The 23,679-nt window shown below is 48.1% G+C and overlaps 1 protein-coding gene across 1 annotated transcript in view; it reads right to left on the bottom strand.

Annotated features, from left to right (window-relative positions):
- Positions 1-23,679, bottom strand: part of RYR3 (ryanodine receptor 3) — a 1,933,484-nt gene that overhangs the window by 205,069 nt on the left and 1,704,736 nt on the right. Inside the window, exons 89-90 of the mRNA XM_078661960.1 lie at positions 8,737-8,795; positions 3,058-3,235 (exon numbers count right to left, since the gene is read on the bottom strand). Of these exons, the coding sequence (XP_078518086.1) occupies positions 3,058-3,235; positions 8,737-8,795 (237 nt within the window). The remainder of the gene's footprint in view (positions 1-3,057; positions 3,236-8,736; positions 8,796-23,679) is intronic.

Genomic DNA, 23,679 nt, shown 5'->3' with positions numbered 1-23,679 from the left:
TCAACACAGATCTGTGACTGGGGGTGATTGTCTGAAAAGTTTCAGCGCTCCGTCCATCATCTTCTTGTGTTTGCTTTATAAGATTAGCTTGGACATCCCCGAAAAGCCAGATGTCTTCAGCCAGGCATGGCACGTAACGGCCACTGTCAAGGAAATCGATCTGTCTAGAAAGTCTGTGGTATCTAAGCCACATCGTATGGCAAACCTAGCTGCATCATTCCCATCTGTAACGGCTTGGGAGAGGAGAGCTCGGTCCTCCTCGGAGACTCTGGGCAGCAGTTGCGCAACCGTATCCTACACAGAATGGGAGTAATGGCCCAAGAGGCATGCAGTGTTAACCAACCGCAATGCTAGGCTGGTAGAAGAAAAGATTTTCTTACCAAAGCTGTCCAGCTTTTGAATTCCCCGTCTGGGGGGTGCAGAAGGGAACGCACCTGCAGAAGTGGAGGCTTGAACCACCAAGCTCTGTGGGGTGGGGTGGGTAGAGATGAGAGCTGGGTCATCAGATGCAGGGCTGTGGTGGCGGGCAATGGTTCTATTCACAGGAGTGCCTGTGTGGGGCTTGGACCAAGTGCCCACTAGAACATCTGTTAAGGCCTTGTTGAAAGGCAGCAAGGGTTCCAAAGTGGAAACACCATGCTGCAGGACCTCCGTTAGGACATTAGTCTTGACTGACACCGTAGGAAGCTGCAGGTCCAAGACCTCCACAGCCCTCCGCACTACCATTGCAAATCCCTCCTATCTCCTCCGTAGCCAGGTTAGGGGGAGACATTATGCTAGAATCTGGGAAGGTCTAAAGGCTACTGGCATCACCCAGGTCCTCCTACCTCTTCAGGTTTCGATTGGGTTGTGGTATTTCTAAGGGATCCTGCTGCCCCTCTCAATCTTCATCACCCATGCCTAACCTTTCAGAATAGGGCCGGGTGAACAGCATGGAGCTGTAGGGCTCTGTCGGTGCCAGTGACTGTGTTGGTGGATGCCAAACCGGCTCTGTGTCATCTGGAATGATGATGGGGAGGTGCTACTGGCAATGCCGAGGGCCTCGATGTTGAACGCAGTGCCGACGAAGGTCACAAAGGTATGACCGGTGCCAATTCTGATCCGTGAAGAGGAGGCCGTGGCTGGAGCCGAAGGGTCTCCTTCAGCTGAACCTGTGAGGCCTGAAGGCAAGCCGGCATGAACAGGCTTCCCGAATATGGCACACATAGCGTCATAACATTCTTTTAGTTGGGCGGGGGTCGCCCCCGGCGCCAGAGAGGGAGGGAAACTCGGACCCGTATGAGGCACCCGCTCCGTAGAGCAGGGCCTCGAACGCTGAAGCTCCTCCATCTCGTCGCATGATGGACAGGGCAAAGTCTAAGCACGCTTCGACTTCTTGTGTTTCTTATGGTTCTTCTTACCGGACCGCGAGAGCTTAGAATAGGAAGACTTTCACCCCCCAGAGGGGTGCTCGGACCTTCCCTTCGAGCAGGATCGGCGAGGTGAGCTCTGTGGGGCCGGGCCACGATCAGCTTTAGAGACCGCTCCCTCAAAGCCTTCAGCACCATGGCCCAGCATTCAGAGCATGACTTTGTGTTGTGGTCACGCTCCAGTCACAAGAGACACACTAAATGGGGGTACGTGACCGACATGGTGTGTTGACAGGCGCCACACAGCTTGAACCCCAAGGCTTTCTTACTAGACATACCTAGCACACCAAAAGGAGTTGACAAAAAGTGGAAAAAGTCAGTTAAAAAGTGACAGGGGGTAGCTCTCTTTGACAAATGCATGCTGGCTGGCCCGCAAAGAAAAGAACTGACGTCAGTGCTTTGGGTGGCGTCTATATAGATGACGCGGATGTCAAGATGAACCCGACACCTACAACATCACGCAGAGTTAATCGATGCCACCTACTGGAGCACAAGGGTCCTGCTATTAAAAATCTTGCAGATCTAGCCTGACGCCTGGAAGTTCAAATGTAAGGAATCTGCGGTTATATGTCCCTTGACGTTAGCTTATATGCCTTAAAAATATTTAAATAAAAAAGTTACCAAAAAATCACAGTAGAGCATGAAAACCATAAATGAACTTCCTTTGCCTGACAAGTATTTGCAAATATGATGCCACGTCAGTGTCAAGCGCCCACACAAGCCACTCAGCAGCGTATCACACTGAATGCACAGGAAACAATGAAAACATAGTGGAAACTACATAAGGAGATTGAAAAGAAAGGGAGAAGTACATAGAACGGGAGGAGATTAATGGAATCATGGAACTGAAAAACAGGAGAGAGGGGATTGAATGGAAAACAATGAAAGAAAGAGAAAGTGGGAGATGATGACCAAGAGATAGTACGAAAGAGAATGGAGAACTTTGAAGAATATAAGATGCAATAACCTAATAAAATTTTGGCCTTGGAAGTGGATCAAAAAGAACCAAGAGTGCACAACTTGTCGATGAATGAGATAAAGAGATGGACTGAGAGATAAAGTGTAAAACACACTGAAGAAGAGGAAGATATTGGTAAATGGAGAGAAAGAGGGACAGGAGTCTCAAACTCAAACAAATTAGAGTGATGCCATTCGGTATCAAGGCTAGACATACCACAGCCAGGAGCTGAAAAGAAGGGGAAGAGAGAAAAGGATCAACAATAGAAAATAAGAGGGCATCATGGGAGGAACAAATGAAACACAAAACAGGATACATCATGGTATCAAGAAACCGATCATCAGCATACCATGGAAGCAAAATTACTAGTCAGCAAGACACAGGTGATAATGAAAGAAGAAGGTCACCGAAGAGACAAAAAAAGCCAGACATTGCGTGACTTAAGCATACCTAGTGCACTTACTACTTACCAGAACAAGCCCCAACTAGATATACAATTGTGAGAATGCGTACCAAATTGATTAGTTCTACTTAGCTTGTTTTTTCATATGGTTAAGCACCCTGACAAAAGGAGTTTAGATTTGGAGTGCAGCACCCCAGCTGAGATTATTGTCTAAGTGCATCCTTAAACCATGGTTACCCCGTGGCCTGCTTGCCTGATGTGGGACTGCTCGGGAACCCGGTACTCACCAACATTTTGGTCTGGTACACCTCCAAGCCTTCCAGGAAGTTAGCCATGATGGCTTCGGGCACCACCTTTCTCTGCCCACGCCTGCGTTTCCATTTCCTGGCCTCCTCTTCTTCATCGCCCTGAGACTCTGCATGCTCTTCTTCCTTGGCTTTGTCTTTCTTCTCACCATCCTCAAGGCTGCAAAGAAAGACAAATGAGTAAAGTCAGAAAATGTACAAGAAGTGGTTCTCATAGGGATGTCACACATTAGATGGTTTCTAGTTTGTCATGGGACATGAGGGCATTATGGATCAGGAACTTTTCCAAAGGCATTGTAGGAAAGTAGGATCTGCTTTCATGGTTACCCCCACATATTGCTGGTGTCTTTCTGTTTTCTAACTAGTCTGACTAGGATCCTGTTAGCCAGGAGCCCAGGTACTGTGCTCTTGCCCTAAATTTGACTATGGTAAGTACTTTGGTACCTTCCAAATTGGCTACTGGTGTACTCTTTTAGGTCCCTAGTAGATGGTACTAAGGTACCCAGTGCATAGGTACACCAGGCATCTCCCATGGACTGCAGCATTTATTATGCCACCCATGGGAGACCACCTAAACTGTGACTACAGGCCTGCCATTGCAGCCTGTGTGAGCTGGTGCTAGCCCCACTCATAACAGATATACGTTTCCTTATATCTGTGGTCACTGCACTTAAAACCTAAAAGTCACCTCTAAGGTAGGCCTATCAATCCTGAAGGCAGGATGCTTGGTTATAAGTGTGAGGTTGCCCTGCATAAGCAGGACACTCCCTACAAACCCAGGAGTCGACTCTCCAGGCTTTGTAAGTGCCGTCAGCCAATTTATACATATAGTGGACATCAAGTCAATTACGAATTGTCTAACTATATATTGGCTGCACCGAACTGGTCAAGTTTGGTATCAAGCATGTTGAAATCCTACCCCAACACCAATTCCAGTGTTGGATGTAGGATCCCATGTATCGTATTACCAGTACAAGCCTTTCAGGGTCTAACAGCAAAGAAGGGCTGCTGCCGTCCACAGATATGTGCCCTCCTGCTGCTGAGCTAGGCTCGAGCAGGGGAAGGTAGAACAATAGGTTTCCTGTCACAGGGAGGTGTGACCACCTCCTAGGCAGGACTTGGTGTGATGGGCTGGGGTGGGGGGCTTGCCAGAGACACCAGACTGCTTTGAAGGTCACATTTGGTGCCCGCCTTGCGTATTCCAGTAAGAACTAGTTCAGGGAGCCGTTTGGTCCTGTTCTGGTACGAAACTAGACAAAGAACATGGAAGTATCCTCCCCTCTGTCCAGTCCCTTCTCTTTGAGGTATCCTTGAATCGTCCCAACCCTTTCCTTTGGGTCCTTAAGGGCTTACCTGTGTGTGGCTCTTCAGATTCGTGGGACAAGTTCAGATCCGAAACCACTTCTACGTCTAACGTCTGGGTACTTTGGACTTAGTTGGACTTCGCTTTGGGAACTATGACTGCATCTAGAAGACTCCTGCTGCTCCTGGCCTCGTAGTCCTGGCAGACTTCTGCGTCATCTGTGCTGGTGATCAATCCAGGTTCTTCTCCAGGCCAGTGGGCCTCAAGGGCACCCGAAGCAATCTCCCTTGGAATGAAGGAGTCACTCCTCTGCACCTGCAAGTACCGCAACTAAACTGCTCCTGAAATCCTCTGTACTTCGCAAGGCCCAGCACCACAGGTGGTCGTTCTGCAACTCCCTCTAGGCCTGCACTTTCTTCTCACCGAATTTGAGGCCAGTATCCTTCGTCAGAACCACTGAACAGCACCTCTGTGCACTGCGTCAACTTGCCGTTGTTAAGGCTTGTTGACTCTCTTCTTCAGAGATCTTTGGGCTCCAAGAAGCTCCAGCCTCCAGCATCTCTTGCTACCAAGATCCACAGTGTCGTCTGTTCCTCACAGCTGCAGCGACACGATCACTGTCAACCCTCCTGTATCTTCCGTCATCAGTGGTCATTGGTCTCCCGTGCCTCCTGGTCACTCCCAAGTGACTTAGACTCTGTCCCCTCTGCTTGCAGGTACTCCTCTTCAAGAATCCACCATTGGATTCCACCGGACTCTTTCACCTTCTTCTCCAGCGGCATCTTCACTCCCGGGGAGGACCAAACGTTATACTAAGAAAGCTGCGATCATCGACTGATGTTGGGACTTGGAGCCAGAGACTCAGATGAGTTGGGGACACAAGGAACCACCCAAGGTAAATACCCAGGGACCCCACGGAGGCTGTGTGCAGATTGGAAACACAACCGCGTACTCAATACAAGTCAACGAGAAAGTCGTAGTTGCAGTTATGGAGAAAAAGAACTCCCGAGAACCCTAAGGAAACCCAGTGGTAGACAGAAGGTTGGACAGTCATTCCACCTGTGGATACCCCAGGAACAGGATACCTACACCAGCGATGCTGGTGCATAGGTGCAAAGGGATGTCGGAAACCGCTGTAGACCACAATGGAGGACTTCAGTAAAGATGCTGCTGGTGAAGACTGTGCAAGAGTCCAGTGGAAGCCAAGGGTGGTTTCCTGAAGAGAAGAACTTGCAAGCCGAGGGGACAGTGTCTATGCCACTCGGAGGTGACCAAGGGGCACAGAAGAGCAATGACCAATGATGACAGAAGATGCAGGAGTGATGACAGTGACCTTGTCGCTGCAGCTGTGAGGACCAGGTGATGCTGAGAAAGACCTGGAGCAATGCACGAGCTGTCCCACGTCGGTAGTCGAGAACGAGGGGGTTCATGGCCAGTGGGAGCACCAACAAGCCTTGGCATCAGCAACAGACGTGGTAAAAGATAAAGGAGCAATGTTGGAACCAGCAAGGTCCAAGGGACTCACCAAGTGCAGGAGAGTCAGAGCAGGCTCTGAGCAAGCCAGGGAGCCCACTGTAGCATTAATAGACCCTCAAGAGGACCCATAAGCCAAAGTCACAGGAGTCGCAAGAGGATCTCGAGCAGCTTACCAAAGATGAAGGCCCACAGTGCAGAGGATGTGGAGAGGATGAAGATCTTGGCAGGAGGAGATGCTGGAGGCTGGAGCTTCTTTTATCCCAGGGATCTCTGGAGTGCAGAGTCAACGTGCTTTTGCAACGGCAAGTCAACGCAGTGCACAGGAGTTTGGTCCCAGCGGTTCTGAAGAGGATACTAGCCTCAAACCTGCTGAGAGGACAGGTCAAGCCTCGAGTGAGTTGCAGAACCACCACTTGTGTTGTTGAGCATTTTAGAGTCTGTGGGACATGAGAAGCATAGACCGGTCAGCTGCAGTGCCTGCACAAGCAGTGGAGTGACTCCTTCACTCCAAGGGAAATTACTTTGGGTATCCTTGATGCCCACAGGTCTGTTGAAGATCCTGGAAGAAACACAGACACAGACGACAAAGAAAGCTTGCAGAACAGTGAGATCAGGAGCAGCAGGAGTCTTCCTTGATGCAGTCTCGGTTCCAGGCAAATTCCAAGTGTCCAGAGGCTTGACTCTTGTCCCATGACGAATCTGAGGACCCACCCACAGGTAAGCCCTTTTATACCCTCAGAAAGGGGTTAGGATGACTCAGGGATCTCTCCCAGAGGAGGGGCTTGACAGAGGGGAGGATACTCCTATGCCCTTTATCCAGTTTCACGCCAGAGTGGGAATCAAGGGCTCCCTGAACTGGCTCAAACAGGAGTATGCAAGGAGTGTACCAAATGTTCCCTTCAAAGCAGTCCGGTGGTGCTGGCAAGCGTTCCCACCCCATCCCAATACACTAAGTCCTGTCTGGGAGGTGGTCACATCTCCCTGTGACAGGAAACCTATTGTTCTACCTTTGCTCAGCTCAGCAGCAGGAGGGCAGAATCGTGTCTGTGGTCGGAAGCAGCACTAGCTTGATAGCAGACCCTGAAAGGCTGTTACCAGGAGTGCCGAGGGTTTCCCGGAGGAGCCTCCTAGTGCATGGAATCATATCTCCAACACCAGTAACGGTGTTGGGGTATGATTCCAACATGTTTGATACCAAACATGCCCAGGTTCGGCACAGCCACTATATAGTTAGCTATCGCGTAATGACAGATGGCCACTATATATGTCAAAATGGCTGACTGCACTTACAAAGCCTGGAGAATTGACTCCAGGGTTCATAGAGGTGTCCTGCTCATGCAGGGGTACTGTCACACTAATAACCCTGCACCTTGCCTTCAGGATTGAAAGGCCTACCTTTAGGGGAAATTAAAGGTTTTAAGTGAAGTGACCTCAGATATAAGGAAACGTACATTTATCGTAAGTGCTGCTAGCACCAGCTTATAAAGGCTGCAAGGGCAGACCTGTAGTCCCAGTTTGAGTGATCTCTCAGGCGTGGCATAATACATGCTGCAGACAATGGGAGACCCCCTGGTGTACCTATATCCAAGGTACCGTAGTACATTATACTAGGGACTTATAAGAGTACACCAGTAGCCAAAAAAGGACAGTGACCGGGGTCCTGAATAGCAGCCTCTCAGTCAAACTAGTAAAAAAAAAACATACTGACACCTGCAAAAAGTAGGGGGTAACCATGAAAGAAGATCCTACTTTCCTATTGTAGATATACCATGAATGTTACTGTATCCGGCAGTTGGATGTGCTGTCTTAGGCAGGCCTAGGCAATACAGGCACTGTAAGAAGAGTAACTGGTAACTTCGAAGCAGAGGTGGGTCTAGCCTCTTTGCTGGAGGCTGCTGCACACTGTTTTAACTTCAAATGATACAAAGTCAACTGCGTCATTTGTCATCATTGGAGGATCTGGAAGCTGCCCTTAAGGTATTAGGTTTTAGGACATCACTCTGCCGTCTATAAGGGCAAGGTTTATCATCTACCAAAGCACTATAAATACAGGCTCAGTAAACACATGAAAGTACTGTGGAATAAAAAACTATGGAGAGCGACCTGCTCTTTTGCCGGTGCACAGAGTGTAAACCTAACCATGCAGCGCTCCTTCAGGTAAGTGGGATGAAGTCTCAGGAACTTGGCCCTTTGGCGTGGTACTTCTTCAGCTCTGTGTTTCAATGTGACATGTTGCTAGGACCAGGCTGTGCAAGTTTCAGAGCATTTACCAGCAACTTCAAGATACATTTTAAAACCACACAAAGATTTGGTGCCCAGTGTGTTCCTACACACCACGCTTCCAGTTACAAACCAGTGGACATTTCACCACCTCTAAGACAAATATTTATTTAATCTCAGTCACCCTATTTCTATATTCCTTCCAAGTGGTGTCACATCATGCCGCGTGAAGGACATGAGGTTCAACGGGACTGAAGATGCTCTTGGAGCTGCCTTCACAGTTCCCAGTGGAAAGGAGGTGGTGTCAACTGGTGCCTCTAAATGACATCTATTGTCAGTAACTATTGCAGGAAGTAGGCCCCTGCTGTTGTAAAGGAATGTGGAAGGGTGCTCTCACTTTCCACACAAAGTGTCAGAGAGCTCTTTTACATGCTGGTTATAGAATTCTATTAAAACAACCAACACAATCTCATAACACTGGACAACGATTGTGGAACACTAACTGGCACATCTTTATGTATCGCAACACCTCCAGAGACATATGCTTGATGCTAACCTCAGCTGGTGATTGTCACAAGGACCATTTGAAATGGGTTTGGAGAGCTCCCACTGCATGTACTGCCAAAGAACTAGACACAAGAATGTAGTAAAAAGTGACTTACTCAGCCTTCTCAGACTCCTGCTTGGCATCGTCTTCATTTCCCTTTTCCTCCTCGGCAGCCTGCAACCAGGAGATAACAATCAGCCTTTCAGCAGAGATCACTTTTGATTTCATTAATCCTAAAAGGAATCAATTAGCTGGCTCCCTCTCCTTGGCATTTGTACCCCGCTGCCAGCTCCTGTCATCATGCAGATTAAAGGCGGCTCGCTTCTGAAATAATTAGTGTGAGCACGATCTAGAGGAGCCATACAACAAAGCCCTTTTCAACAATCCTTCCCCTGGCGATTCCTGTCAAGGTGTCCTTCTGATCTGCAGTTGGCGGTGCTCTGTTCGACCCCACACAACGGAACACCATCAGAGCTACATCGCATGGAGTGCTGAGCCCTCCGCAGAGGTGGGACGCCTTAAGCAACCAATCCTGGACATGGCCAATTGACTCGTGCCCTAAGACGCGTGTAGGACTGAGGCGGAGTCCGAAACGTGTCACCCACAGGGCAGAGCCAGCATGTGTCTGGCTCCACTAGAGTCCCAGGAATTTCCTGACGGGCCAGCAGGCCTTTATGTCTTCAGCTGCAGACTGTTCAGTGCTGCCTATCCCTCTTCTCTCTCGAGGGGGCGGAATAGGATCCCATGTGCTGATCATGCTTAGCCTTGACCCACTCTATTACCTTTCCACATGGTATTGTTGCGCCGCTGCATGTGAAGCATGCCTCACAGCTCCTCACATGTCACTTGATATGTTGAACCCCCTCTATCATGCAGAGCCATGTGAATAGTTAAATAGGACAATAAAGTTATTTGCCCATCCACACAGTGTCACTGGCCGAGATGGCAATTACTTGTGTGAATTTGTGGTGGCAGTTCCAGTGCCTTACCTGCAACTCAAACATTGTCCCATTCCATTTAGATGTCCCCGTTCCTAGTTGTTTTTCTCAGCTGGGTTTAGCCCTTGGTTCCACATGCTTTCTTTGTTCCGGTGTTTGCCTGTGAATTTATTGGGACAAGGGTGCCTGCGCCGGCACATGGCAGCAGATTGTGCGCCAGCGCAGTGGGATGCACAGAGATGCAACATATTGTTGTAAATATGTTGCATCCCTGCGCCTCGAAACTAACGCAGCACGGCGCAGCAAAATGACTTGTGGCACTGTGCTGCGTTAGTTTCTTGTAAATCTGCCCCATTGTGTTTATGCTAAGTGAGTGTTACTACCAGTTAGGCACTGCCTCTGTGCGGCATTCAGGTCAGTTTGTGTGGTTTGTCTGCTCACGTTCAGGATAGGCTTAGGTCAGGCATAGTGGTTACTTTATTGGCTCTACTGCTGTCAGGCAGTGCTCCCCCACTGTTTGAGTCATTTTGATTGTGCTTTGTGGAGCACTTTTGACTATATCAGTTCCATCAGCTAAACCAGCACCTCAAGGTTATGCTCAAAGATATTAGGCTATGCAGGCATTAAGGGTATGTTCTTAATCGCTAATTAATTTATGCGAGGTGTTGCAGTCTAGTGCTAAATTGGCCGTATTGGAGCCTTGGACCTATGTTTTAAGCACAGCATCCTTGCTTGGCAAGATTAAGGGTCTGATTTAGAGGTTAATGGACAGAGTGAAGGCAATCGAGGGTGCAGAAGACTCTACATCCTCCACCCTGTCTTTAGTTCCCCCGCCACATTTAGAGTTTACCATTAGCTTCTGGTTTTGTATGAACCACAGTCGCAGTGGTTCATACAGACAAGTTACTTACCTTTGGTAACATCTATATGGTAGGGAGATGATCTAGCCGCAGATTCCTTACCTTTCATCTTCCAGGCGTCAGGCTGAAGAGAGCTACCCCCTGCCATTTTTTGACAGACTTTTATTGACTCCTTTTAGTGTGATAGGCTGTCCAGTAGAAAGAAGTCAGGGTTCAATGCGTGGGAAAAGGGACCTCCACCTTGTGTGTCTCTGGTTCCTTTGGCGTGCCCATGACACGAATTGTGCTCCAATTATCGGGCCAAGGCGCCGAATGTTTTGAGGGATTATTTACAACAAGGGGTGGTGAGGGACAGAGTCTCTGAATTAAGCAGAATACTCTCACCCAGTCAAGAGATCAGGGCTAGATCCAACACCGTTTTTTAGCTCATTGCACCATCCCAGTTTCAGAACCTGGCTGTATGCAAATTAGTCTGTTCCTGTCCCAGTGCATGATGGGAACAGGGCAAACCAAACTACAAAAGCCAATTCTTACACTGGGAAGGAAACAAGCTTCCGGGGACCGGTTTCTGGCATTACAGCCGTCTTCGGCCCGGCTTGCTTGATTCCTGATGGTGCAATGAGCAAGGGACTCATGTCTGAGTATACCCTTCCACGCTTAGGGTGGACAAAATTATTTAAAACAAGGGGTGGTGAGGGACAGAGTCTCTGAATTAAGCAGAATACTCTCACCCAGTCAAGAGATCAGGGCTAGATCCAACACCGTTTTTTAGCTCATTGCACCATCCCAGTTTCAGAACCTGGCTGTATGCAAATTAGTCTGTTCCTGTCCCAGTGCATGATGGGAACAGGGCAAACCAAACTACAAAAGCCAATTCTTACACTGGGAAGGAAACAAGCTTCCGGGGACCGGTTTCTGGCATTACAGCCATCTTCGGCCCGGCTTGCTTGAATCCTGATGGTGCAATGAGCAAGGGACTCATGTCTGAGTATACCCTTCCACGCTTAGGGTGGACAAAATTATTTACAACAAGGGGTGGTGAGGGACAGAGTCTCTGAATTAAGCAGAATACTCTCACCCAGTCAAGAGATCAGGGCTAGATCCAACACCGTTTTTTAGCTCATTGCACCATCCCAGTTTCAGAACCTGGCTGTATGCAAATTAGTCTGTTCCTGTCCCAGTGCATGATGGGAACAGGGCAAACCAAACTACAAAAGCCAATTCTTACACTGGGAAGGAAACAAGCTTCCGGGGACCGGTTTCTGGCATTACAGCCGTCTTCGGCCCGGCTTGCTTGAATCCTGATGGTGCAATGAGCAAGGGACTCATGTCTGAGTATACCCTTCCACGCTTAGGGTGGACAAAATTATTTACAACAAGGGGTGGTGAGGGACAGAGTCTCTGAATTAAGCAGAATACTCTCACCCAGTCAAGAGATCAGGGCTAGATCCAACACCGTTTTTTAGCTCATTGCACCATCCCAGTTTCAGAACCTGGCTGTATGCAAATTAGTCTGTTCCTGTCCCAGTGCATGATGGGAACAGGGCAAACCAAACTACAAAAGCCAATTCTTACACTGGGAAGGAAACAAGCTTCCGGGGACCGGTTTCTGGCATTACAGCCGTCTTCGGCCCGGCTTGCTTGAATCCTGATGGTGCAATGAGCAAGGGACTCATGTCTGAGTATACCCTTCCACGCTTAGGGTGGACAAAATTATTTACAACAAGGGGTGGTGAGGGACAGAGTCTCTGAATTAAGCAGAATACTCTCACCCAGTCAAGAGATCAGGGCTAGATCCAACACCGTTTTTTAGCTCATTGCACCATCCCAGTTTCAGAACCTGGCTGTATGCAAATTAGTCTGTTCCTGTCCCAGTGCATGATGGGAACAGGGCAAACCAAACTACAAAAGCCAATTCTTACACTGGGAAGGAAACAAGCTTCCGGGGACCGGTTTCTGGCATTACAGCCGTCTTCGGCCCGGCTTGCTTGAATCCTGATGGTGCAATGAGCAAGGGACTCATGTCTGAGTATACCCTTCCACGCTTAGGGTGGACAAAATTATTTACAACAAGGGGTGGTGAGGGACAGAGTCTCTGAATTAAGCAGAATACTCTCACCCAGTCAAGAGATCAGGGCTAGATCCAACACCGTTTTTTAGCTCATTGCACCATCCCAGTTTCAGAACCTGGCTGTATGCAAATTAGTCTGTTCCTGTCCCAGTGCATGATGGGAACAGGGCAAACCAAACTATAAAAAACAATTCTTACACTGGGAAGGAAACAAGCTTCCGGGGACCGGTTTCTGGCATTACAGCCGTCTTCGGCCCGGCTTGCTTGAATCCTGATGGTGCAATGAGCAAGGGACTCATGTCTGAGTATACCCTTCCACGCTTAGGGTGGACAAAATTATTTACAACAAGGGGTGGTGAGGGACAGAGTCTCTGAATTAAGCAGAATACTCTCACCCAGTCAAGAGATCAGGGCTAGATCCAACACCGTTTTTTAGCTCATGTCACCATCCCAGTTTCAGAACCTGGCTGTATGCAAATTAGTCTGTTCCTGTCCCAGTGCATGATGGGAACAGGGCAAACCAAACTACAAAAGCCAATTCTTACACTGGGAAGGAAACAAGCTTCCGGGGACCGGTTTCTGGCATTACAGCCGTCTTCGGCCCGGCTTGCTTGAATCCTGATGGTGCAATGAGCAAGGGACTCATGTCTGAGTATACCCTTCCACGCTTAGGGTGGACAAAATTATTTACAACAAGGGGTGGTGAGGGACAGAGTCTCTGAATTAAGCAGAATACTCTCACCCAGTCAAGAGATCAGGGCTAGATCCAACACCGTTTTTTAGCTCATGTCACCATCCCAGTTTCAGAACCTGGCTGTATGCAAATTAGTCTGTTCCTGTCCCAGTGCATGATGGGAACAGGGCAAACCAAACTACAAAAGCCAATTCTTACACTGGGAAGGAAACAAGCTTCCGGGGACCGGTTTCTGGCATTACAGCCGTCTTCGGCCCGGCTTGCTTGAATCCTGATGGTGCAATGAGCAAGGGACTCATGTCTGAGTATACCCTTCCACGCTTAGGGTGGACAAAATTATTTACAACAAGGGGTGGTGAGGGACAGAGTCTCTGAATTAAGCAGAATACTCTCACCCAGTCAAGAGATCAGGGCTAGATCCAACACCGTTTTTTAGCTCATTGCACCATCCCAGTTTCAGAACCTGGCTGTATGCAAATTAGTCTGTTCCTGTCCCAGTGCATGATGGGAACAGGGCAAACCAAACTACAAAAGCCAATTCTTACACTGGGAAGGAAACAAGCTTCCGGGGACCGGTTTCTGGCATTACAGCCGTCTTCGGCCCGGCTTGCTTGAATCCTGATGGTGCAATGAGCAAGGGACTCATGTCTGAGTATACCCTTCCACGCTTAGGGTGTTTTGAGGGAGCGGTCCTTAAAGCTGCTTGCGGCCCGGCAGGTGCCGCGGAGGTCGCCTCATCGATCTCAGTCAAGAGGAAGGGCGGAGCATCGCTCCGTAGGCTCGAAGTCCTCTTCATCGAAGTCATCAGGTAAGAAGCATCACAAGAAGTCAAAGCATGCTTCAAATTCCCCTCAATTCTATTTTTGTTTTTTAGGACTTGTACCGTGTGTTCACTCACCAACAATCATCAGTCCATCCCCAAACTCTCCTGCTTTGGACTTAGAGGGTAGATTCACTTATGCACTGACATCACACCTGACTCCCTGGAGGCAAGATAGGAGAACATAAATTTTCTTATGCTCCATGTGCTCTGTTTGATTTTGTGGGAACGCCCCCCACGTCTTGGCTATGGATGTAAGTGAACACAAAAAGGATCTTATTAAACTTTTCTAGAATTGAACTTCAAAAAAACTTACTTAAACTTGGAATTATTTAAGGTTTTTCAGAGACCCTCACCCGCTGTGATTCTCCAGTGGCATGCATTATTATTGGGTTGTCACTTAACTACCTAATGAGGCTGAGTGGACTCAACCTCCTCACGGTGGAAGCACTTCTAAACTGGTTATTAGTGGGATCTGTGAGATATGTATTACAGTTACTTCGAATATCCCTAATCTGAATTTAAAATCTGATTTTTGAATTAGAATGTACCACTACCTTTTGATGCATTCCTGTTTATGACTAAAAGCTGAGTGGGGATATCCTTCATACTTCTACCTTCCCTTCTTGATTCTTTATAGGCTTTGAGAGGTGCTCAGCTGCTACGACATTTTTTAAGGGTTCTGTGTAGCAGATACCCATTAGGCTGAAACAACCAAATTAGATTTGGTTTCTTTATATTAGCTTACACCATACTGTGGTACTGAGCATAATGGCAGAGAACTTAGGACTGACTTTCACTGACAAAGACATCAACTCGATTGTGTCGGGCCCCTCTTTTGAATGACATTAATATTGCCCAGACTACAGCACAACAGGTTGACTGAGAATCCCTGTTAGAACTGAAAGGGAAGCAGATAAGAGCGGTAATACATGGCGTGACCATGACAGAGTATTTGCAGGCAAATGCAGCACCAAGAGGCCTATGGGTAAGCAGGGCCTCTCTGCTCTTCCTGGATGATAATGCATTCAGTACGAATTGCTCATTGATAGTTTGGTGCTACAATCGAGACTGGCTTGTCCTCACCATAAAAACAGCTATGAGACTGTTGGATGCCCTAACTATCAAGCTACAGATTCGTGAAACTAAACTGAAGTCTGTGGTACAGATCTTTATATTTAAAAAATATATCAAAACATCAACTAAGAGATCATGGTAATGAAGGACTTTCTCACTCAATCAAAAATTTTGATATTGAGTAAGGGCATCAAGCGGTTCTCCCATGAGAAGGTCTATCCTCATTTTTCAACATCCATTGCCACACTTTGGTACATGGGCTCATCCATTCTTGCCCAACCAACCACAGAGGTTTCCTCAGTTATTTATACCACCTTTCTTTTAGGGAGAGGAGAGAGCCAACCCAGAGGAAGTAAAAAGAAGGAGGTACAATGGGATGACACAAACCAAGGTATCCAACAGAGAATTGTTTGGAGATCCAGGGTACATTATACCATCGGATCCACAGAACATCGATGGGCAGAACTTTTGCCTCCAGTGTGGCAGGACTCTATGTACATCATTTAGAAGAGAAGTTTGTCCTCACAGATCGAAACCCACAGGGACACCAGATAGTACTACGGAAACGCTATGCTGATGATGTCATGATCATCTGGAATGGGGATGAGACTTCTGTCTGAGCATTTCCCAATTGGCTAAACAAATGTGACCAACATACATACCCTTAGTGGACATTAACATCATCTCTGATCAAGGGGGCCTCAAGAGCAATGCTTACATGAGAACTTTCCATGTGGACAATTTTTACAGATTCAGAGGAACTGTAGCAAAGTAAAATTCAAACAACAATCAGAGGAACTTCCCAGCAAACTCAAGTACAGAGACTATACGGATTTGATAAGCTCTAAGAGCTGGAAGCGAGCCAGGAACCAGAATAGAGAGAAACTCCTGGATCCACCACCAAAAACCAATGACAGTAACATCTTAACCTGTGTCACTGCATATCACATAGCATCTTACCAAACCAAGAGAATTATTGACAAGAACTGGCACATAAACAATACAGAGTCACAGAATTTTGGATAACTGAGATTTGAGCATAAAAGAGACCAGAATTTGAGAGCCAAACTAGTACACCCGAACTATCGCTCCCCTAAGAAAATCCCCAACAGTACCATAGCTTTGGGGCTTCAAACCAGTAGTGGGACATTTTCCTTGTGGTTTATGTAGGGTCTGTTGAGTGACCATACCAACAAATTTGATTTATTTTGGGTGGAAAAACATTGGATACTGGGAACACACACTAACTGAAATACATCACATGTACTTCATGTCAATACGACATGCAGAAGCCCCATTGCCATACAGAGACAACTCTCTTTGAAAAAGAACAGTGATAGATTTATCGTCTCTAGATGTATCAGACTGGATTGAATGATGGTATCCCGTGGCCAGCCTTGAGAAAATGATTTTTGCTAACTTACAAAACACTCTAGATAAGCATGGGGCATGTGTGCACATTTACCCTCTTTACCGGCTTGATTAATGCCGCATCCGTCATACAGCCGACGTTGCTAAATAAAAATCAGACTAGGCAGGATCAGTTTCGAGGCCTTAGAAAGCCGACAGAGCAGCCGCAGGAGGGATCTGCGCATGCGCACTAAACACGAATGTGCCGCACAGATGCCAGCGATTTATCCACCGCGGTAGAGTTTTGAGCAGAGATTAGGGTTCGCTGGGGGCATGAACTCTGGAAACGAGAAAGTGGCACAATCCCGCTAATTATTTGAAATATTGACGAGGGGAGGAAATAATGATGTGGCAGCGCCCGCATCATTACCGTAGGGTCAGAGAACCCTTAAGCTGTCTGTTGATGACGTTGCAGAAGCAGACATTAAAGATAGCCACGAGCAGTGCTCATCGACCGCCTTTACCTTCCTCCGTGGTGCTGTGCAGGGGGAAGAGGTCACCTACCTGGCCGAAGAAAGCTTCGGTAGAGCCTGGAAAGGGGGGAAGGGAGGGGGCGGGTCCTTCCAGTGAAAGGACCAGTTAGGGTGACCAACCGTCCGTAAATTTCACGGACAGTCTGTAATTTCAGCCGTCTGTCCGTTGTCCGTGAAGGATTCTTTAACGGACGCCATTTGTCCGTCATTTTAACCCCGTGCACCGGTCGCACTAACCTAAAGCCGGCACAGCTTCCACCCTCCTCCCTTCTTGACTCTGATGCAAAGCTCAGATACCCCGCAGCATTGGAGAGACAGCGGGATGGCAACCCTCACACCTCCAGCCCTTGATGAGCTGTCAAGAGGTGCTTGAAGGTGACAGAGGGGGGGGGGGGCGGCAGCTTCAGGAGCAGGGGCGTCTATTCAGATGCAAACAGACCTGAATGCGCCATGTCTCTGCGATTTAGTAGGGCTTCACACATTCCATTTCTGCCCAGGGCCCCAAACATCATAGAACCGGCCCTGATTGCACGTGGTTCTCTTCACAGAGCGTAATTACTGTCACTAAATTATAAGCAAACCACGGTTCTTCTAACATGCCGTCTTAATGTAATAAAATTAAGAAATGGCACAATCGCACGCATACTGATTAACAAAGTATGGAGGACAGTCAGTTAAATCAGTTCTCTTGGAGCATCTCCTTTCAGTACTGTACATCACAGTGGGGGATGGCAAAACTAACATTTTGGAAAGAGCCTGTCTTCTCGTTGTCTTGTCCAGGAGGGGGTGAGGAGCCCTACCCCACCCTGGAAGAGACCAAGATTATACTAGAATACTGCATGCCCACCCCTGTGCCCACCCTGGTGGATCCTATTCCCCCTCCTGTGATGGCTCCTGTCCCCCCCGCCTGTGATGGCTCCGGTCCCCCCCCCCTAGTGATGGCTCCTGTGTCCCCCCCCCCCGGCCTGTGATGGCTCCTGTGTCCCCCCCCCGTGTGTTGGATCCTGTCTCTGCCCTGGGTGGCTTCTGTCCCAGTCCTGGAATGGCTCATGCAGCGAGGGTGATGTTCTTGATGGGCCTCTTGTCAAAAAGGGTCTGCTCAAAATTAATATGAAAAGGTGGGCGAGTAAGTAATTGAAGGGATGAGTGGATGGCTAGATGAATTAGTGAAAGGGTGAATGGATGAATGAAAGATTGAATAGATGGCTAATGAGAGAGGATGGATGGATTGATGAGTGAGTGGAAGGATGAAAGAGAGAAAAGGTAAATGGCTGGATGTATGGGTGGAAGGGTAGCTGGATGGGTTAAAGGGTGGCTGGATGAGTGAAAGGATAGATCAGTGAAAAGTTGGATGATGAGTGAGTGAGTGGGTGGATGGATAAGTGAAATGATGGATGGATTGATGAATTGATAAATGCAAGGGTGAATGGATGGACGAATGAGTGAAAAGGTGGATGTAAGGATGGAAGAGTGAGTGAAAGGGAGGGTAGATGGACAAAAGGATGAATAGATGAGTGAAGGAGTGAAAGGATACATGGATGAGAGAAAGGATGGATGAGTGATAGGGTCAATGGATGGATTCATGAGTGGATTAGTAGATGGATGGGTGGGTGGATGGATGGAAGGAAGGGTTGCTAAGTGAAAGGGTCGATGGAGAGAGAAAGGGAGGATGGATGGATGACTGATAGAGTGGAAGGGTGGAAGGATGAGTAATTGGGTGGGTGGATGAGTAAGTGAAAGGATGGCTGGATGGGTGAAAGGGTAAATGGCTGGATGGATGAGTGAATGAATGGATGGGTAGAAGAGTGGATGGATGACTGTACAGATGGATAGGGTGAAAGGGTGGATTGATGGATAAAGGATGGATGAGTGAAAGGATGGATGACGGGATGGATGAGTGAAATGATAGATGATGGATACATGATGGATAGGTTTGCAAATTGTTGAATATGTTTGGATATGGCTGGGCTTACTTCTATACTATTGCGTGACCTCTGATGTGTCTGTAAAACGTATTCAATTGTCCTGAAGTTTTGTCCTGAATTTTGGCCTCCTGTCCTGAATTTGTGTCCTGAATTTCGACCCTTTGTCCTGAATTTTTACACTCACCGTCCTGAATTTGCACCAATGCCAGTTGGTCACCCTAGTGAAAGTGAGGCGCACAGACTGAAGTTAGGCATGGATTGACTACTCGCTTTTCTTTCCCAGCATACGTGCACCAGCAGGAAAGGTGCGTGAGGCTGCATAGTTCGCTAAAGGTGAAACGCAACACAAGGGACGTGATCACCGTGTGGTGCACACAAACGAGGCTGGTGGGTGAGCCGAGTCCACGGGCAGGCACGTCCACGGCCTGGGGGTTCTACTCCGCTTACATACCTGCACGTGCATAAAGCACGCCCTTTGGTGCACGCTCCAGCCCCAAGGATTCACGGTAAATGCACAGGTCACTCGCTGTGTTGTGAACATCAGCTTCCTGTAAGGGCTGAAAAGAGACCCCCATTAGCCCCATCCTGTAGTTCAGACACTGTGCTCAGCGCCTGTTGGTCAGGAAGCCTCCTCAGCATGGGCATCAGGGGCGCAACTAGGTCTTAATTTTGGGGGGGCTAACATGGCAAATGAAGGGGCGTGGCTAATGTTAATCAACAGGGCGGGGCTAAAATGGCAGATAATCAGGATCGATTAATGCTCAGGTCAAGCGGAGAAAACATGCAACCCTAAAATTACCCCCTCGCACCCCAAAACCCATTACCACCCTGAACCCTGAAATCATCCCCCTAGAACCCCAAACCCCATTCCCGCGCTGATCCCTAAAATTACACTCTTACCCCCCAAAACCCATACCCACCCTGAACCCTAAAATTACCTCTGGCACCCCAAAACCAATACCCGCACTGATCTCTAAAATTACAACCTTGCCCACTCAAATCCATTACCACCCTGAACCCCAAAATTACACCCCTAGCACCTCACAACCCATACCCACCCTGAACCCTAAAATTACCCCCTGGCACCCCAAAACCCATTACCACTCTGAACCCTAAAATCACCCCCCTGGAGCCCCAAAACTCATACCCGCGCTGATCCTTAAAATTACACCCTTGCCCCCCAAAACCCATACCCACCCTGAGCCTTAAAATTACCCCTGGCACCCCAAAACCCATACCCATGCTGAACATTAAATTCTCCCCTGGCACCCCAAAACCCATACTGAACCCTAAAATTGCCCCCTGACACCCGAAAACCCACACCCACCCTGAAACCTAAAATGTTCCCCCCTCACACCCTACAACCCATACCCGCACTGAACCCTAAAATGAACCCCATGGCACCCCAAAACCCTTTACCACCCTAAACCCTAAAATTACCCCCTGGCACCCCAAAACCCATACCCACCCTGAACCCTAAAATTGCCCCCATGACACCCGAAAACCCACACCCACCCTGAACCCTAAACTCCCCCCCCTCACATCCTAAAACCCATACCCACCCTGAACCCTAAAATGAACTCCATAGCACCCAAAAACCCTTAACCACCCTAAACCCTAAAATTTCCCCGGCACATCAACACCCATAGCTACCCACTAGCACCCCAAAAAATGAACACTACAAACTTACACTACATTTGCATATTCGGAGGGAACTCTCCTCTTTGACGTTTCCATGTATGTAAGTCAAAAACAACATTCACTTAGAGTAACCTAGATATGCAGGCAGTAGGTAATGCTGTGCTGAAGAATGCATTAAAGTTACTGAAACTTACATAAAAAACGGCTGCCTGCTCTTCTGATACTATTCAGTTAAGTTGGGCTGATCAGCAGGACTGCGTCCTGGCATCCAGCCCCTCCCGAAAATCTCACAGTGTGGACAGGTGTGGGTCAAATGTTTCCTGGTTTCTCCTTGCCAGGGCCTCCTCTGCTTCTGCGTCGTTGGTGCCCTCGGATGCAAAAAGAGAAATGGCCCTGTTCACCATTTATCTGGTGAGCAGCGCCCTGGATCTGAATTCCCTACAAGTGCACAGACAGCAGGGGGAAAGGGATGTCCAGTGCAGGTGCGCTTTTCCTTTGTAAAATAATTCCTGCTGGCGTCATAGCCCAGGGTTTGCTGTATGTGCACTTGTATGGAATACACATCCATACAAGTGCACAGAAAGCACACCCTGGGTTATGACGCCAGCAGAAATTCCTTTACAAAGGAAAAGCGTCACCTGCACTGGCCGTCCCTTTCCCCCTGCTGTGTGCATCTTCTCACTCCCACCCCATGCTGAACACATCAAGTGCTTAGGTGAAATCCCTGCCTTCAGGCAAGGATATCACCTCAGCGCCACTCCAGTAAAGGAAAACAAGAGGTGGGGGCAGGGGGTTCACTGAAACTGTTCAGAGGCTGGCTGGCTCGGGCTGCTGGGCCTCTCAGAAAGCATCATAAAAATGACATTCTCGGCTCGGATGCGCAGGTATTTCAGTGCGTATCAAATTAGCCCGGGCTGAAGAAGACGGGGGGGCTGAAGCCCGGTGAGCCCAATGGGTGTTGCGCGCCTGATGGGCATCATGGACTCACACCCAAGCAAGGAAAATGGGCCCACCAGGTTCACAGCAGGGCGGTAAAGGGCATCTACAACGGGTCTGCTGTGGCCAATGCACCAGTGGGCACTAGTGTCAATGCACCTGCTGCTCAAGTGATAGCCAAGCCCCTCTTCCAATCAGTACATGTTATTTACTGTAGCGACAAGTAGTTCCCCTACTATATGCGAAGGATGTCCGTGTCTGTCACGGTAAGTGCTTTGGGAAGGGTGGGTGCTTGTTTGGATCTGACCCAAGAACCTATCCACCGACTAACTCCTTCATCCTTCTCCCACTGGATGGATGGATGGAGCGAACGGGTCCATAGATGCGGGACACGGATGGGTAGGAAAAAGGGAGTGACTTTAGTTATTATGAACAAGGGAGACACAGGGACAGTGAAGTGTGCTCACCCAGTGTCCTCAGGGCTTTTTCACTTCCTTCCATTCTGCCGCAAGCCCTGAAAAAACATGACCAAAAGATACCCTGGGGTCCGGAGCTGTCATCAGGACAGGCAGAAGATGTGGGATTTTAACTGTGTGTCAGCCTTGCACATCATATGACCTGAAAAGCAATTGATACTATCTTGGCCTTACCAGCATACGTGCAGAACTCTTCAGGAGGCGGGTCCCCTGCACTTTCCCATTTGCAGGGCATAATGCAAGTTGTCCCAGACACCAGAGAGTCCTGCTTTCATGGTCAGAGGCACTAGAAGTAACGTGACATACTCGAAGAGTTACAGCAACACATGTACTCCAAGCAGTGCTTAATTTGAGCCAGCGGTTTCTGGTGTTGGCACTCAATTGTCAAGACCGCACATATGACAGACTGCCACATGGTGGCGCTGTGATGAGCACAACAGCAGTTGTTTATTAATTCAATATACATTAAAAAAAGACTAATTCTGCCACATAATCCATTCTTTAAGCTTATGGGCCATGGAATAGTCTGAATTGTCATACTTGTAGGTGTGTGATGGTCAGAAGTGGTGTTGGTACTATCCATGGCAGTGCTGGCAGGGCTTTTTTGCAAATTCTGAAGAGGGGAAAGACCCTCCCTATTCCATGACGCAAATGAACTACACTTGGGCTTTGTCCCCGTGGATGCTCTTGGGATTTGAATTCATGGACCCAGCAGGAGCAGAATCTGTCACTGTTTTTTCCTTGGCTGAAATGTTCTCTTAGGAGCTTGGAGCTCTGCATGCGGTTGTGAGTGTCATGAAAAGATCCAGACTCTGCTGACCTGCAATGGGAGAAAGCATGCATAATGCAACAGCAAGTGGTGGGGAGGATCTCGATTCGTGTTAATTAAATATGGCATATCGTTGAGTATAACAATATCCATTTTTGACTGTGCATGTTTTGGAGTGTGTATCAATCAATCAATAATTTGTAAAACGCACTACTCACCCGTGAGGGTCTCAAGGCGCTGGGGGTGAGTGGGGACTTGGGGGTTGCTACTGCTCAAACAGCCAGGTCTCTGAATGTATCTGAATGGCTCTGCTGAAATGCAATTCCAGTGAGGGTTTGAGGGTAGTTGATTGGACATTTGCAGCTCAATCATATGTGATAAGCCCCACGAAAGGCCATGGAACACTGCTGGGACTCCATGGCATCTCTAGAAAGTATTTGTAGGGGTGGGATGTACAAGGGGACACAGATAAAAGTGGTGGGGTCACCTACACCAGCCAATTTGAAGATTGTGCACATGTGAGTTTTATATAAATAGCTATACACATTTTGAGCAGACTATGAATTAAACTTTACTAAGTTCCATGGAAGGGGTAGTGGTCGACACACCATGGCCCAGAGTTACTAATATATGATGCAAGGTAGCATCACAACCAAAGCTGCTATACTGCTAGTGTCAAGGGGAGAGAGACGCAAAGGTGCCATATCTTCCAAGATATGGCACATGTTTTCTATCCCCGCTGCTGGCAAACTTTTGGCTGTCGTGAGCCAGTGCACCCATCTTTGCACCATAGTGCAAGAACATATGTATTCTCTAAGGCATAGGTTTTGGACTTGGAGGTGACCTTCCAGAATAAAAACTATCCTTTTCAGGCTTTCCCCACTTTGTATGTGTGCTGTACAACGCAGCACACATGCAAAGCTGGAAAAATAAGGAGTAATTAAAACATTTCTCCTGCTTACGGCTGC

The sequence above is a fragment of the Lissotriton helveticus genome, chromosome 9 (genome assembly GCF_964261635.1).
Source record: "Lissotriton helveticus chromosome 9, aLisHel1.1, whole genome shotgun sequence".
NCBI lineage: Eukaryota > Metazoa > Chordata > Amphibia > Caudata > Salamandridae > Lissotriton > Lissotriton helveticus.
The sequence above is the reverse complement of the archived record's forward strand: the minus strand, read 5'-3'. Positions and strand labels throughout refer to the sequence as shown.